This window comes from Oncorhynchus keta, chromosome 1, assembly GCF_023373465.1.
Source record: "Oncorhynchus keta strain PuntledgeMale-10-30-2019 chromosome 1, Oket_V2, whole genome shotgun sequence".
Taxonomy (NCBI): Eukaryota; Metazoa; Chordata; class Actinopteri; order Salmoniformes; family Salmonidae; genus Oncorhynchus; species Oncorhynchus keta.
The window spans coordinates 48,361,057-48,375,416 of NC_068421.1; the positions used below are offsets into that span (position 1 = coordinate 48,361,057).

Sequence of the window (14,360 nt, forward strand, 5' to 3'; positions counted from 1 at the left end):
TGGCCTTTAACGTTTTTTTGTGAAGGTGCGATAGGTGGTGCAGTTCTGTGTGTCTAATGGCATTGTGTTCCAGGCATGGGAAGCTCTCACAAGAGAAAGCAGATTGACTAAAGGTGCTTTTCCTTAAGGGAACTATACTGTCACCTCTCATGACAGACCTTGTGGTTCTGCTGCCTTTTTCACCTGCTTTTTAAAAGAGAGGTTGGAATTACGTATGATGCCAAGGTATGTGTCAGCTCCTCCCCTGACACATAGACATCTGGCTCAGTAGCATCTTTGTTGCCCTCTTTGTTTAGAACATGGAGATAGTTTTTTTCTTCACATTGAGATGCAAACATGAGTCACTGAGCCACTTTGTACCCTGGACCATTACAGTAGTGAGTTATTGTGCAGCTTGTTGTTTGCTCTTTGCATGCACATATATCACTGTATCATCTGCATACATTTGAACTTCAGACCCAGTACAGGCAGATGTTAATTTTCACGCCATTGGCACAAACAGCTACTGTACTTTCTCTCCTACTTTCTTCACACCCCACACAGTCAAGTCGTTTCAATGCTAATTACAAAGACAACTGTCATTTAGTCTGGGGTCACACAGGTCAGAAACTAAACTGGCTACCTATCTAGGAGTTGTTGCGTCTCGCTACATGCAGACTCTAATGCCTTATGACAGGCTGTTGTTTGCGTGTCTGTTGTACCAGCTGAATCATGCTCTGTCATCACAGGTAGGCTGGTTCAGTATTATGGTCTGCCGAGCAGCAGGGTTGACATGGGAACATGGCCTCTGACACAGCAAAAGTGACAATAGAGAGAGAGAGAGAGAGAGAGAGAGAGATGATGTCATTCTCTCTGCTCTGTTGCCCTCCTCTCTCCTCTTCTCTACTTCTCTTCTGTCTTCGACTCCTTTTTCCCGCTCCTTATTTCCCTCCTCTCCCATTCTCTTCTCTCCCCCTCCTCTCATCTCCCCCATCCCTTACTCAGTCTTCTTTGCTTTCCCATCTAAACACGCCATCCTTTTACCGTGGCTGGACCTTAAGAAAGCCTGAAGAAGGCATAGTGTGCCGAAATGTTGGCTTACCCATTAAATTGTTGCGAACATATAGTAGTCTTTCTTTTCATACTTTGGCTGGGCCTCCCATCCAGAGGAGGGCACAGTTTGTGAGGTAATTGTGACACAACACCTTTAGTGAACCTGGAGAGAAGGTACGTCTATAAAGGAGCCTTGAGAAAATCTTGGATAGTTCCCAGGAGGCAATGCCACTGCGGCAAGGCAGATGTCCCATCCCAGAACAGACGTGTATGTGCCTGCAGAGACCTTGCACGAAGTGCTGCCTGATAGGCTAGACACCTGGCTGTATGTGTGTGTTTGGCAGGGACAATATACAACAAAACATACCTCTCAGAGTATGAGAAGTAATGTGTTTTACCAGATCTACAGTGGCAAGGAAAAGTATGTGAACCCTTTGGAATTTCCCGTATTTCTGCATAAATTGGTCATCAAATTTGATTTGATCTTCGTCTAAGTCACAACAATAGACAAACATACTGTGCTTAAACTAATAACATCATTTAAACATTTATAGTGTAGGTTGGAAAATGTTTGTGAACCCCTAGGCTAATGACTTCTCCAAAAGCTAATTGGAGTCAGGAGTCATCTAACCTGGAGACCAATCAATGAAACGATATTTGAGATGCTGGTTAGAGCTGCCTTGCCCTATAAAAAACACTCACAAAATGTTTGTTTGCTATTCACAATAAGCATTGCCTGATGTGAACCATGCCTCGAACAAAACAGATCTCAGAAGACTGCCCCCGGGAGCTGGCAGTGCATTGCTGCCAGAGCCGCCGGAAAACGTGTGGCGAGAAAGTGTTGACTTGCATAAAGCTGGAAAAGGTTACAAAATTACCTAAAAGCCTTGATGGAGAAAGTTCAGCACTGTTGCTACTCTCCCTAGGAGTGGCCGTCCTGCAAAGATGACTGCAAGAGCACAGCACAGAATGCTCAATGAGGTTAAGAAGAATCCTAGAGTGTCAGCTAAAGACTTACAGAAATCTCTGGAACATGCTAACATCTCTGTTGACGAGTCTACGATACGTAAAACACTAAACAAGAATGGTGTTCATGGGAGGACACCACGAAAGAAGCCACTGCTGTCAAAAAAAACAACTTTGCTGCACGTCTGAAGTATTCAAAAAGAGCACCTGGATGTTCCACAGCGCTACAGGCAAGATAGTCTGTGGACAGATTAAACTAAAGTTGAGTTGTTTGGATGGAACACACAACACTATGTGTGGAGAAAAAAGGCACAGCACACCAACATCAAAACCTCATCCCAACTGTAAAGTATGGTGGAGGGGGCATAATGGTTTGGGCCTGCTTTACTGCCTCTGGGCCTGGACAGCTTGCTATCATTGATGGAAAAATGAATTCCCACGTTTATCAAGACATTTTGCAGGAGAATGTAAGGCTATCTGTCCGCCAATTGAAGCTCAACAGAAGTTGGGTAATGCAACAGGACAACGACCCAAAACACAGAAGTAAATCAACAACAGAATGGCTTCAACAGAAGAAAATACGCCTTCTGGAGAGGCCCAGTCAGAGTCCTGAACTCAACCCAATTGAGATGCTGTGGCATGACCTCAAGAGAGCAGTTCACACCAGACATCCCAAGAATATTGCTGAACTGAAACAGTTTTGTGAAGAGGAATGGTCCAAAATTCTTCCTGACCGTTGTGCAGGTCTGATCCGCAACTACAGAAAACGTTTGGTTGAAGTTATTGCTGCCAAAGGAGGGTCAAACCAGTGCAAATTGACATGCTGAAGCAGGAAAGGGCCTTCCCCAAAATGTTGCCACAAAGTTGGAAGCACAGAATTGTCTAGAATGTCATTGTATGCTGTTAAGATTTCCCTTCACTGGAACTAAGGGGCCTAGCCCGAACCATGAAAAACAGCCCCAGACCGTTAATTCCTTCTCCACCAAACTTTACATTTGGCACTATGCATCGGGACAAGTAGCATTCTCCTGGCATCTGCCAAACCCAGATTAGTCCGTTGGACTGCCAGATGGTGAAGTGTGATTCCATGCATGTTCACTGTTCCAGAGTCCAATTGTGTCGATCTTTACACCACTCCAGCCGACGCTTGGCAATGCACATGTGTGCTGCAGCTCGGCCATGGAAACCCATTTCATGAATTTCCCGATGAACAGTTCTTGTGCCGACGTTGCTTCCAGAGGCAGTTTGTAACTCAGTAGTGAGTGTTGCAACCAAGGACAGACAGTTTTTACGGGCTACGTGCTACAGCACTCGGCGACCCCGTTCTGTGAGCTTGTGTGGCCTACCACTTCGCGGCTGAGCCGTTGTTGCTCCTAGACATTTCCACTTCACAATAACAGCACTTACAGTTGACCGGGGCAGCTCTAGCAAGGCAGAAATCTGACGAACTGACTTGTTGGAAAGGTGGCATCCTATGATGGTGCCACGTTGAAAGTCACTGAGCTCTTCAGTAAGGCCATTCTACTGCCAATGTTTGTATATGGAGATTGCATGGCTGTGTGCTCAATTTTATTCACCTGTCAGCAACGCATTTGGCTAAAATAGCCAAATCCACTCATTTGAATGGGTGTCCACATACTTTGGTATATATAATGTATGTGAACATGACTGCAGCACTGTAGATGACTCACTTTAACCCCTCTATCTTCATGAAAAGCACCTCTGAGTCTGGTTATAGGCCTGTCTGATTCCCTGACCCTTCACTTATTACAAGTAAAGTTGCCTAACAAGTTTCTCAATAGTTGTTACTGTAACCATGTTACTATGACATTGTACTGGCACATGCTCAGTACCAGTCAAAAGTTTGGACACGCCTACTTATTCAAGGTTTTTCTTTATTTTTTCCTATTTTCTATCAAATCAAATCAAATTTGTTTATATAGCCCTTCGTACATCAGCTGATATCTCAAAGTGCTGTACAGAAACCCAGCCTAAAACCCCAAACAGCAAGCAATGCAGGTGTAGAAGCATGGTGGCTAGGAAAAACTCTCTAGAAAGGCCAAAACCTAGGAAGAAACCTAGAGAGGAACCAGGCTATGTGGGGTGGCCAGTCCTCTTCTGGCTGTGCCGGGTGGAGATTATAACAGAACATGGCCAAGATGTTCAAATGTTCATAAATGACCAGCATGGTCGAATAATAATAAGGCAGAACAGTTGAAACTGGAGCAGCAGCACAGTCAGGTGGACTGGGGACAGCAAGGAGTCATCATGTCAGGTAGTCCTGGGGCATGGTCCTAGGGCTCAGGTCAGTTGAAACTGGAGCAGCAGCATGGCCAGGTGGACAGCAAGGAGTCATCATGTCAGGTAGTCCTGGGGCATGGTCCTAGGGATCAGGTCCCCCGAGAGAGAAAAAGAAAGAGAGAAGGAGAGAATTAGAGAACGCACACTTAGATTCACACAGGACACCGAATAGGACAGCAGAGGTACTCCAGATATAACAAACTGACCCTAGCCCCCCGACACAAACTACTGCAGCATTGTAGAATAATTGTAGAATAATAGTGAAGTCATTAAAACTATGAAAAAACACATATGGAATCAAAAAGGTGTTAAAGAAATCTAAATATATGTTCTATTTTAGATTCTTCAAAGTAGCCACCCTTTGCTTTGATGACAGCTTTGCACACTCTTGGCATTCTCTCAACCAGCTTCACCTGGAATGCTTTTCCAACAGTCTTGAAGGAGTTCCCACATATGCTGAGCACTTGATGGTTGCTTTTCCTTCTCTCTGCTGTCCAACTCATCCCAAACCATCTCAATTGGGTTGAGGTCAGGTGATTGTGGAGGCCAGGTTATCTGATGCAGCATTCCATCACTCTCCTTCTATGTGTGTTGGGTGTGTTCAACAAAACAAATGGATAATCCCACTAAGCGCAAACCAGATGGGATGGCGTATCGCTGCAGAATGCTGTGGTAGCCATGCCGGTTGTGTGCCTTGAATTCTAAATAAATCACAGACAGTGTCCCCAGCAAAGCACCCCCACGCCGTCACACCTCCTCCTCCATGCTTCACGGTGGGAACCACACATGCGGAGATCACCCTTTCACCTACTCTGCATCTCACAAAGACATGGCGGTTTGAACCAAACGTCTCAAATTTCGACTCTTCAGACCAAAGGTCTGGCCCAAGCAAGTTTCTTCTTCTTATTGGTGTCCTTTGGTAGTGATTTCTTTGCAGTGTTTCGACCATTCACACAGTTGATGTTGAGATGTGTCTGTTACTTTAACTCTGTGAAGCTTTTATATGGGATGCAATTTCTGAGGCTGGTAACTCTAATGAACTTATCCTCTGTAGCAGAGGTAACTCTGGGTCTTCCTTTCCTGTGGTGGTTCTCTTGAGAGCCAGTTTCATCATAGAGCTTGATGGTTTTTGCAACTACACTTGAAGAAACTTTCAAAGTTCTTGAAATGTTCTGTATTGACTGACCTTCATGTCTTACAGTAATGATGGACTGTAAATGTTTTCTTTGCTTATTTGAGCTGTCATAATATGGACTTGATCTTCTACCAAATAGGGCTATCTTCTGTATACCACTTGTTAAGCAGCTATAGTATATGAGGCATCACAGGCTAGCGATGGCATACAAGGGTACAGTGAGTAGTGCTGGACTTGTAATGTCTGCTAAATATATATATTTTTTATTTAACCTTTATTTAAGCAGGGAGTCATGCTGAGACCACTGTCTCTTTCGCAGATGATCCCTGCATGAACACATCAAAAAACAACAATTACACAATACACTGTATCTATATACACATAATTACACAAAACAATACTGTATCTATATACACATCAATTACACAATACATACGGAATCTATATACACACATCAATTACACAATACATACGGTATCTATATACACACATCAATTACACAATACATACGGTATCTATATACACGGTATCTATATACACAATACATACTGTACCTATATACACATCAATTACACAATACATACAGTACCTATATACACATCAATTACACAATACATACAGTACCTATATACACATCAATTACACAATACATACTGTATCTATATACACATCAATTACACAATACATGAAAAGCAAATACAAAACACGAAACGCAAAACACAATCATATGAAGCAAACAAATTCTTCAGTTAAAAGGCCCGCATTCAGTAAAAAGACACACATTCTCTCTCTCCAGCTCCCTCTCCGCCTCCCCCCGGCACTCTGACCTGGATGCTAGCTCCAGACACCTCCTAAATCGGTCACGCTCTTTGAGTCGCTGACTTCGTTGAGGGACGTGTACCGTCCACGGACAGATGTGCTGCAGTCGTCGGAACAAAGAAGAGCTGAGTGGGGCGACCCAGGGTTTATTTTAAGCTGCAGCACAGTACGCTGCGAAACACAATAAACACTTGTGGTCAATGTGGAGTCAAAGGCAAAAAAAATAGAACTAAGAGAAGTAATCCCTTTAAGTTGCAAATCTGTGCGGGGATGAATTGAACATGTCTGCTTGGAGAGGATGTGATTTGTCATAGAGGGAGAACACTGTCAGGACAGCGAGTTGATTGATGTGGTGGTGGTGGATGGTTGGGATTGGGGCTAAGCCTAAGCGCTCTTTAGGGGGTTTTAGTGGTGGTCGTGGCTGCCCTGTCTTTTTTTGTTTTTTGTTGAATTTGACCCCTTTTTCTCCCCAATTTCGTGGTATCCAATTGTTAGTATTTACTATCTTGTCTCATTGCTACAACTCCCGTAAGGGGCTCGGGAGAGACAAAGGTTTAAAGTCATGCGTCCTCCGATACACAACCTAACCAAGCCGCACTGCTTCTTAACACAGCTTGCATCCAACCCGGAAGCCAGCCGCACCAATGTGTCGGAGGAAACACCGTGCACCTGGCAACCTTGGTTAGCATGCACTGCGCCCGGCCCGCCACAGGAGTCGCTGGTGCGCGATGAGACAATGATATCCCTACCGGCCAAACCCTCCCTAACCCGGACGACGCTAGGCCAATTGTGCGTCGCCCCACGGACCTCCCGGTCGCGACCGGTTACGACAGAGCCTGGGCGCGAACCCAGAGTCTCTGGTGACACAGCTGGTGCTGCAGTACAGCGCCCTTAACCACTGCTCCACCCAGGAGGCCCTGACCTGTCTTTTAGCTGTGGTTTAGCCCTGACATAGCCTTTCCTGCCATAGTCCCACAACCTGGGTCATTGCTGGGACATGCCTACTGGCACTCCATAACCACCACCAACCCCCCTTCCCACACACACTCCCCAGTCTCCCCCTGCCAAATGTTCAGCTTGTGTTTATTCTGCTGTGTCAATTAAGGGTAGCAGTATGTTATGGGCCATCTGTGCCTGGAGAGGTGAAGTAATGCCTACTAGCCGTTATTATGATTTCAGCAATTGTGGGTTTGATCCATTTGAACTGTATCTCTTTGAATAAAGGTGTATCGCTAGTCCTCATGCTCTGCCACTATGTGTCGCTGCAATCCTACTCTCACTGTCTGGACTCACTCAGACACCAGAAGTTGTTCTTGCTAAACCTTAAGGATCTCTGTATACTTTGTTAAAAAAAAACATAAAATGTAGCTAAATTGTTTGAAACCTAAACACTGGTTAGTGTTTCACAAGTAACACGGCCAAACCAAAGACTTTTCAAGACCTCGGCTTGGATGTAGTGTGGTTGAATAAATTCTCCAGTCAACGCAATGAAAGATCAGCGTGATCAATAGATTGCCTGTGAATGAGATTATACCTTCTAATCGTCCACTTCACGAAGTATGGCACATATCTCTTATTGTGAGCCTTTGAGGTCAGTCTATGAATGACTCACATTAGTATTCAAAGAACAGTGCTATTCAATCAGCCGGGACTGCAAGAATCTGACCTTTTCATCAACCTGGAACTGCAACATTCAAAATGTACTGTAGGTTAGTTGTTTTGCTACTATTGACGGTTGGTGTTTAAGAAATCCTTTGCCACCCAATAGGAGTGATTCTTACAAAACGCGCCTTTGATGTAGCCTTGAAAGTGTGTGAGAAACATGTCATGTCAGACTTGACACAAACTCAGTCAACACTTATTGCCAATGTACTGTAATACTTGTCTCAAACCTTTGGAAACAGACACAAAAAGGGCCAGTGTCACTGAAGGCAGCATAAAGCAATTTCAGCACCATTTCAGGCAAACAGACTGCAAGCACGCAAACGCAGTACAAATACACAAACATTGTTTGTTTTTCTTCAACTAGGAGAAAAGTCACAATTTAGGATTCATGACAAATCCCCCTGGTTCAAATCCCCCTGGTTGCTGCTGCGGCTGTACTCTACTAGCTGTCTCAAGGAAAGATGTCTGTTTGACATGAGAGAATCCTCTATTTGACATTTTAGCCAGCATGGCAAAAAAATACCCAAAGTCCGATGCTGACTGGATTATTCATCTTTTCTTGTCTTGTTTGTTTGTTTCTTTCTTTCTCTCTCTATGCCCCTCTGTCCATGTATGTGTATCTCTCTCTCTCTCTCTCTCTCTCTCTCTCTCTCTCTCTCTCTCTCTCTCTCTCTCTCTCTCTCTCTCTCTCTCTCTCTCTCTCTCTCTCTCTCTCTCTCTCTCTCTCTCTCTCTCTCTCTCTCTCTCTCTCTCTCTCTCTCTCTCTCTCTCTCTCTCTCTCTCTCTCTCTCTCTCTCTCTCTCTCTCTCTCTCTCTCTCTCTCTCTCTCTCTCTCTCTCTCTCTCTCTCTCTCTCTCTCTCTCTCTCTCTCTCTCTCTCTCTCTCTCGAAGTCTCCGACCAAATGGTACATGAAACTAGTGCCTGTAAGTCAGATGACCAGCTTATATGTTCCTCTTCCATCTGTCCATTTCCATAGTGAAATGTCTCTCACCGCCATCTCCATGGTGACTGTCACCGTAGTAAATGTCATCATTCCACAAGTGAACGTCAGCATGTGATTGCAGTTATTGGTGTTGCTTTTTTGTGCGGTTAACTCTGTTTCCCTGAATTTGATTTCATTAAAAGATCATTTGTGTTACTTGGAGGTTACTGAACATCTGATTGATGCATAGTGATGTTCTATTCTATTATGAAGTCGATATTACATTGTCATGTTTTGAGGTCCGATTAAGTATTCCCATGGTTTGTGTGTCGTTAGTCCCTGCATGATACAATATCATCCTTCTTCAACTCCAATGAGAGATGCACTCCATCGATATGGAAATCTGCATTCCCACATGTCCGCCTCTGCCAGTATATTTCTTTGTCTGTCCGTGTGTGTATGAATCTCCCTTGCGCCATCTATCTCCATGCCCAGACCCATTGTCTGTCTGTCTGTCTGTCTTCCCTGTGGTGCTCCAGGCTCGCTACAGGAAGGAGCAGGCGGTGGCACAGCAGGTGCCCTGGATCCCCCCCGTGGACAACCTGTTGAAGGACACCACTGACGGCTGCGCCCTGGCCACTCTGCTGCACTTCTACTGCCCACAGCTAGTCAAACTGGAAGGTACACTAACTAGACAGCACTAAACTGTATTCTGACCGTGGGGATGGGGGGGGGGGGTGTCTGTGGTTCCCTATCAACACATTACCTTTTTGAGAGGCCTATAGCTGTCGGAGTTATTCAATCACTTAGCCTGAAGGTGTTAAGGGCTCTCCCCTGGCTAGCCTTGATTGAGTGATTGAGCCATCCATTAGTGATGAACATCAAGTCTCAACTCACCCTTAATCTCATCAACCATCAACCCACTGATGAAGTGGATGAGATCTCATATGGACACACACAAGGCTCAGTACCCCAAATTCAGAGTGTTGATTGATTTAAAGGCACTCCATAAGATTCTGTTTTCGCATCAAAACGGCTTGATTACCTTCTGGAAAACATCCAGTATTCTCATCCCTGATTGGTCAATCCCATACAAAGAAGGGACAAATACCTTACAAATACCTTCAGAAGCCCTACTCCTAACGGATATTCACTTTCTGATTAACTTCCAAGAGATTTGTGCATCACTCGTCTCTCAGACCCACTTTAACCAACTTAGCCAATTATGTGTCCATGTGGCCTGTCCCTGTCAGATATCTGCCTTAAGGAGAGCATGTCACTGGTGGACAGCCTGTACAACCTGCAGCTGGTGCAGGAGTTCTGTCAGCAGCACCTCAACCGCTGCTGCCACTTCAGTCTGGAGGACATGGTCTACGCCTCCTCTTCAGTCAAAGTAAGTCCACAAGGCAAAGTTATGGCTTTTGAAGTGTGTTTTGAAAGAATCTCTGAGGTACAAATATATACCCTTTTCACACTATTGTGTCTATACCGTACAGTGTTGGCTGGGATATTTTGTTTTCACTTGGGTCCTTTCCCGCACCGTTCCAGCAACTAGACTGCATGTGTAACCACGCCAGCGCAGTACAGCTCAGCATGGCTTGGCTCAGCTCTGTAGTGTGGAGGTGTTACTGCACACAGAGTTCAGCCAACTCGGTTTGAATTGTTCATTTTTAAAGGGCAGCAAAAGTTTCAGGAGATTTTGCAAAGAAAATAATACATTTGGAAGGAAGATAGTCCAAGAGCTAAGGACAATGGGTCAAACTAGGCATAAGGCTTGGCAGCTACAGTGTGTGCAGCATTGCCAGAGTTGGTGATTCGTGTATATTCATATTATGTAATACAGCTGGAGAAAGCCTGGTGGAAAATGGGATCTGTCTGAAATGGATCCTGTAAACTCCCTGTCCTCACAAACCACAGCTCTGGTTTGTCTGTGCGAGATGTGTCTCTGTTATGTCTGTCCCTCTCTCTTTTGTCTGTATTTGCCTTCCCTATTTCTCTCGCTTTCCTCTCTCCTCCTTTCCGCTCATTATATACCTTTCTCTCATCTCTCTCTTCTACGCTCCTCGCTCTCTCTCTCTCTCTCTCTCTCCATTTTTCTCTGGAAGCTATTATATTGGTATGTATTGTATCTATGTACAGGAAGGATGGACACATAACACTTGGCTTGTGTCTTTGTCTTGGCTCCCAGGCTGTGAATAGTGGGTGTTGGTCACGTGTGTTGTTGCCAATGTTTTAGGACAGTCATAGAAACCGGTGGGAAACAAACATCTCTGCATTCCCCATTTTCTCTATTCTTGTACATTAATGGTTTCACAAGTACTGTACTGAAAACTGATGAACGGTTAAAAATTGTATGTGTTGCTTTTTTTGTGGCAGAAAAGTGTCATAGTGGAGAAAAGGTGAGTCGGGGCTGAGTTTGTGTGTGTGTTTGTGTGCTGCAAACAACATTGTACCACTGGCCCTGTCTGGGTGTTGAGTATTGGCGTCTACCCAGCTGTCTGTTGTGCTGGTCGTTTCAGTGGAGAAGTGTTGCTAGTAACTATTAAAGCACACAGTTCACAAGGGGAGGGGGGAATACTAGTGAGTTGGAATCAGCTGTGTCTGACATGGTCCTTTAAGCAACCCCAGACACACTGGCAGATTCTGAATAAGTCACTTCACAGAAGGCTTAGGAAGGAGATGATTCAGGCTGCGGGTCAGGTAAAACAGAGCCCTGGGGCTGAAGAGGCAAATCAGTCCTACTGCATCTATCATGACACTGACATTGAGTTTATGCTAGCCACAGTAGAAATATAATTATTAGAATTACATTCCCATTCAAGTCAATGTTCTGTGATAGGTGGACCGGCCGCCATATTGAGTGTACCCACGAGTGTTCCAGTCAAATTGCTGTAGTCTGAGAGGCTTGTCCCTTCTCATAATTATATTTCACAACAACCTGTATACTAGCCCCTGACAAAAGCCATATATATTATAGATCGTCGCTGTGCACTTCATTTGAACCTCTTCTTAGGGGTTTGAGCTTCTAGTTGCTATTTCTGTGCAGCTTGACCACAAAATCATCCACTCACTCAGCCCAAACCTCTTACTTTCATAATAATTTAAAAGACGGAGAGAGAGACACAGTGAGGGAGACACAGAGAGAGACGCACAGAGAGAGAGAGAAATCTTATAATTTATGGACATGGGGGACCTGAGACTATGCATATGGCCTCAGACGCACAGGTCTCTGGTCTAATCAGCCCCGTGGCTAATGTAAAGTGATTAATGACATCATAGCCCATGGTAGCCTGTGTGTGGGCACCCACTGAAAGGGGTGGGGTTGCCAGTGTGGTCCCTACTAAACAGATTATCCATTCCAACGCTTTAGCGTCAGATTTGTTTGCACTCAGCACCAATCAGCTCTCATCTCAGACATGGAGTGACACGCTGCAATCTCCAAACCTGGCAACCCGCCAGAGAACAGTAAGTGACAGTAAAATCTGACAATCTGGCAACTGGGCGGGGTAATATCAGGCGACAGGGTTGCGGTGTTGTGAGTTGGAGATCAGTAGAAAATCAGGGGCAGAACAGAATGGATGTTTGACTGGCAGTGGTGTTAGGAGAGATAACGCTCACGATCTAATGTGAGAGGAAGCAGGTAGACATATGGAGGGAGCAGACAAGCTTTTGCTATCTGGGCTAGGGGAGACCATTTCTCTTTCTCTTTTATCTATCGTTTCTCTATCAGACTGTGACTGGGAGGACCCCACTCATGCTGCAGCTGAATTGACCTAGAGGAGGTAGGCTACTGTAGCTCACTGCAATGGAAATTGTAGCCTGGTACCAGATCAGTTTGTGCTGTCTTGCAATCTGGTGTTGGTGAGACAGGGGTTGGCAAAACAACATTACCAGATTTGCAACCAGGCTATAAAAATGGTTGTTGTGATTGTTCGCTATACTGTATGTTATATAGATGGAGTTCTGGGATTAACGATGGCTGTGGTGGAGATTCTGTTGAGATGTAGCTATGTGTTGTTTTGAATGATTGAACTTGGTTGACATTTTATTGATCATAGTTATTATGACACTTTACTGTAGTTCAGTTGCTACAGAGTTTGACTTTGGATAATTGTGTTTGTCAGTGTTCCCGGCTGGATGGTTGTTCGGCAGTGTTTTGGCTACTGTATTATCTGTCATGACAGATAAAAACATTCAAATGTTATGCCTGTTATGACATAACACCCTGGAATATGAGCAAAGATGATTCCTGTGCTCTGGTTTTGCACCATTGTTTGTTTGGATTGCAGAGATTATTGGCTGTGGTCTGATATGGACACGCATGCTAACTCGGGGAGCTATCCTCTGCATGACCAAAAACTGCTCACGGTACCAATTATTTTAAATGCAGTGTAGTCACTTTGGGGAGTCACCTCTAGTTAGCTGCGTCTGCTGTCTTGACATACTGTTAAACAGCGGAGGGTAAATATTGCTGAAGAGGTGAATCTCTCACACACACACTAACACACTCACACACATACAGTTGAAGTCGGAGGTTTACATACACCTTAGCCAAATACATTTAAACTCAGTTTTTCACAATTCCTGACATTTAATCAGAGTAAAAATTCCCTGTTTTAGGTGTTAGGATCACCACTTTATTTGGGAATGTGAAATGTCAGAATAATAGTAGAGAGAAGTATTTATTTCAGCTTGTATTTCTTTCATCACATTCCCAGTGGCTCTGTATTTGGTAGCATTGCCTTTAAAATTGTTTAACTTGGGTCAAATGTTTCAGGTAGGCTTCCACAAGCTTCCCACAATAAGTTGGGTGAATTTTGGCCCATTCCTCCTGACAGAACTGGTGAGTCAGGTTTCTAGGCCTCCTTGCTTGCACACGCTTTTTCAGTTCTGCCCACACATTTTCTATAGGATTGTGGTCTGTGAGGGCTTTGTGATGGCCACTCCAATACCTTGACTTTGTTGTCCTTAAGCCATTTTGCCACAACTTTGGAACTATGCATTGCCAATTTGGAAGACCCATTTGTGACCAAGATGTTGCTTCAATATATCCACATAATTGTTCTAAATGATGCCATCTATTTTTTAAAGTGCACCAGTCCCTCCTGCAGCAAAGCACCCCCACAACATGATGCTGCCACCCCCATGCTTCACGGTTGGGATGGTGTTCTTCGGCTTGCAAGCCTCCCCCTTTTCCCTCCAAACATAACGATGGTAATTATGGCCAAACAGTTCTGTTTTTGTTTCATCAGACCAGAGGACATTTCTCCAAAAGTACAATCTTTGTGCCCATGTGCAGTTGCAAACCGTAGTCTGGCTGTTTTATGGCGGTTTTGGAGCAGTGGCTTCTTCCTTGCTGAGCGGCATTTCAGGTTATGCCAATATAGGACTCGTTTGACTGTGGATATAGATATTTTTGTACCTGTTTCCTCCAGCATCTTCACAAGGTCCTTTGCTGTTGTTCTGGGATTGATTTACACTTTTCACACCGAAGTACGTTCATCTCTAGGAGACAGAAC

At 44.5% G+C, this 14,360-nt stretch overlaps 1 protein-coding gene across 9 annotated transcripts in view; it reads left to right on the forward strand.

The window, feature by feature from the left end:
• The window catches only part of camsap2a (calmodulin regulated spectrin-associated protein family, member 2a), a 76,033-nt gene that overhangs the window by 43,755 nt on the left and 17,918 nt on the right, over positions 1–14,360 (forward strand). For 6 of the 9 annotated variants that reach the window (XM_052526394.1, XM_052526392.1, XM_052526402.1 and 3 more), the window contains 3 exons: positions 8,810–8,842; positions 9,381–9,522; positions 10,095–10,234. In XM_052526394.1, coding sequence (XP_052382354.1) covers positions 8,810–8,842; positions 9,381–9,522; positions 10,095–10,234 — 315 coding nt within the window. Of the gene's footprint in view, positions 1–8,809; positions 8,843–9,380; positions 9,523–10,094; positions 10,235–12,281; positions 12,624–14,360 lie in introns of those variants that run through there. The other 3 variants (XM_035774599.2, XM_052526395.1, XM_052526425.1) reach the window with 2 other exon arrangements.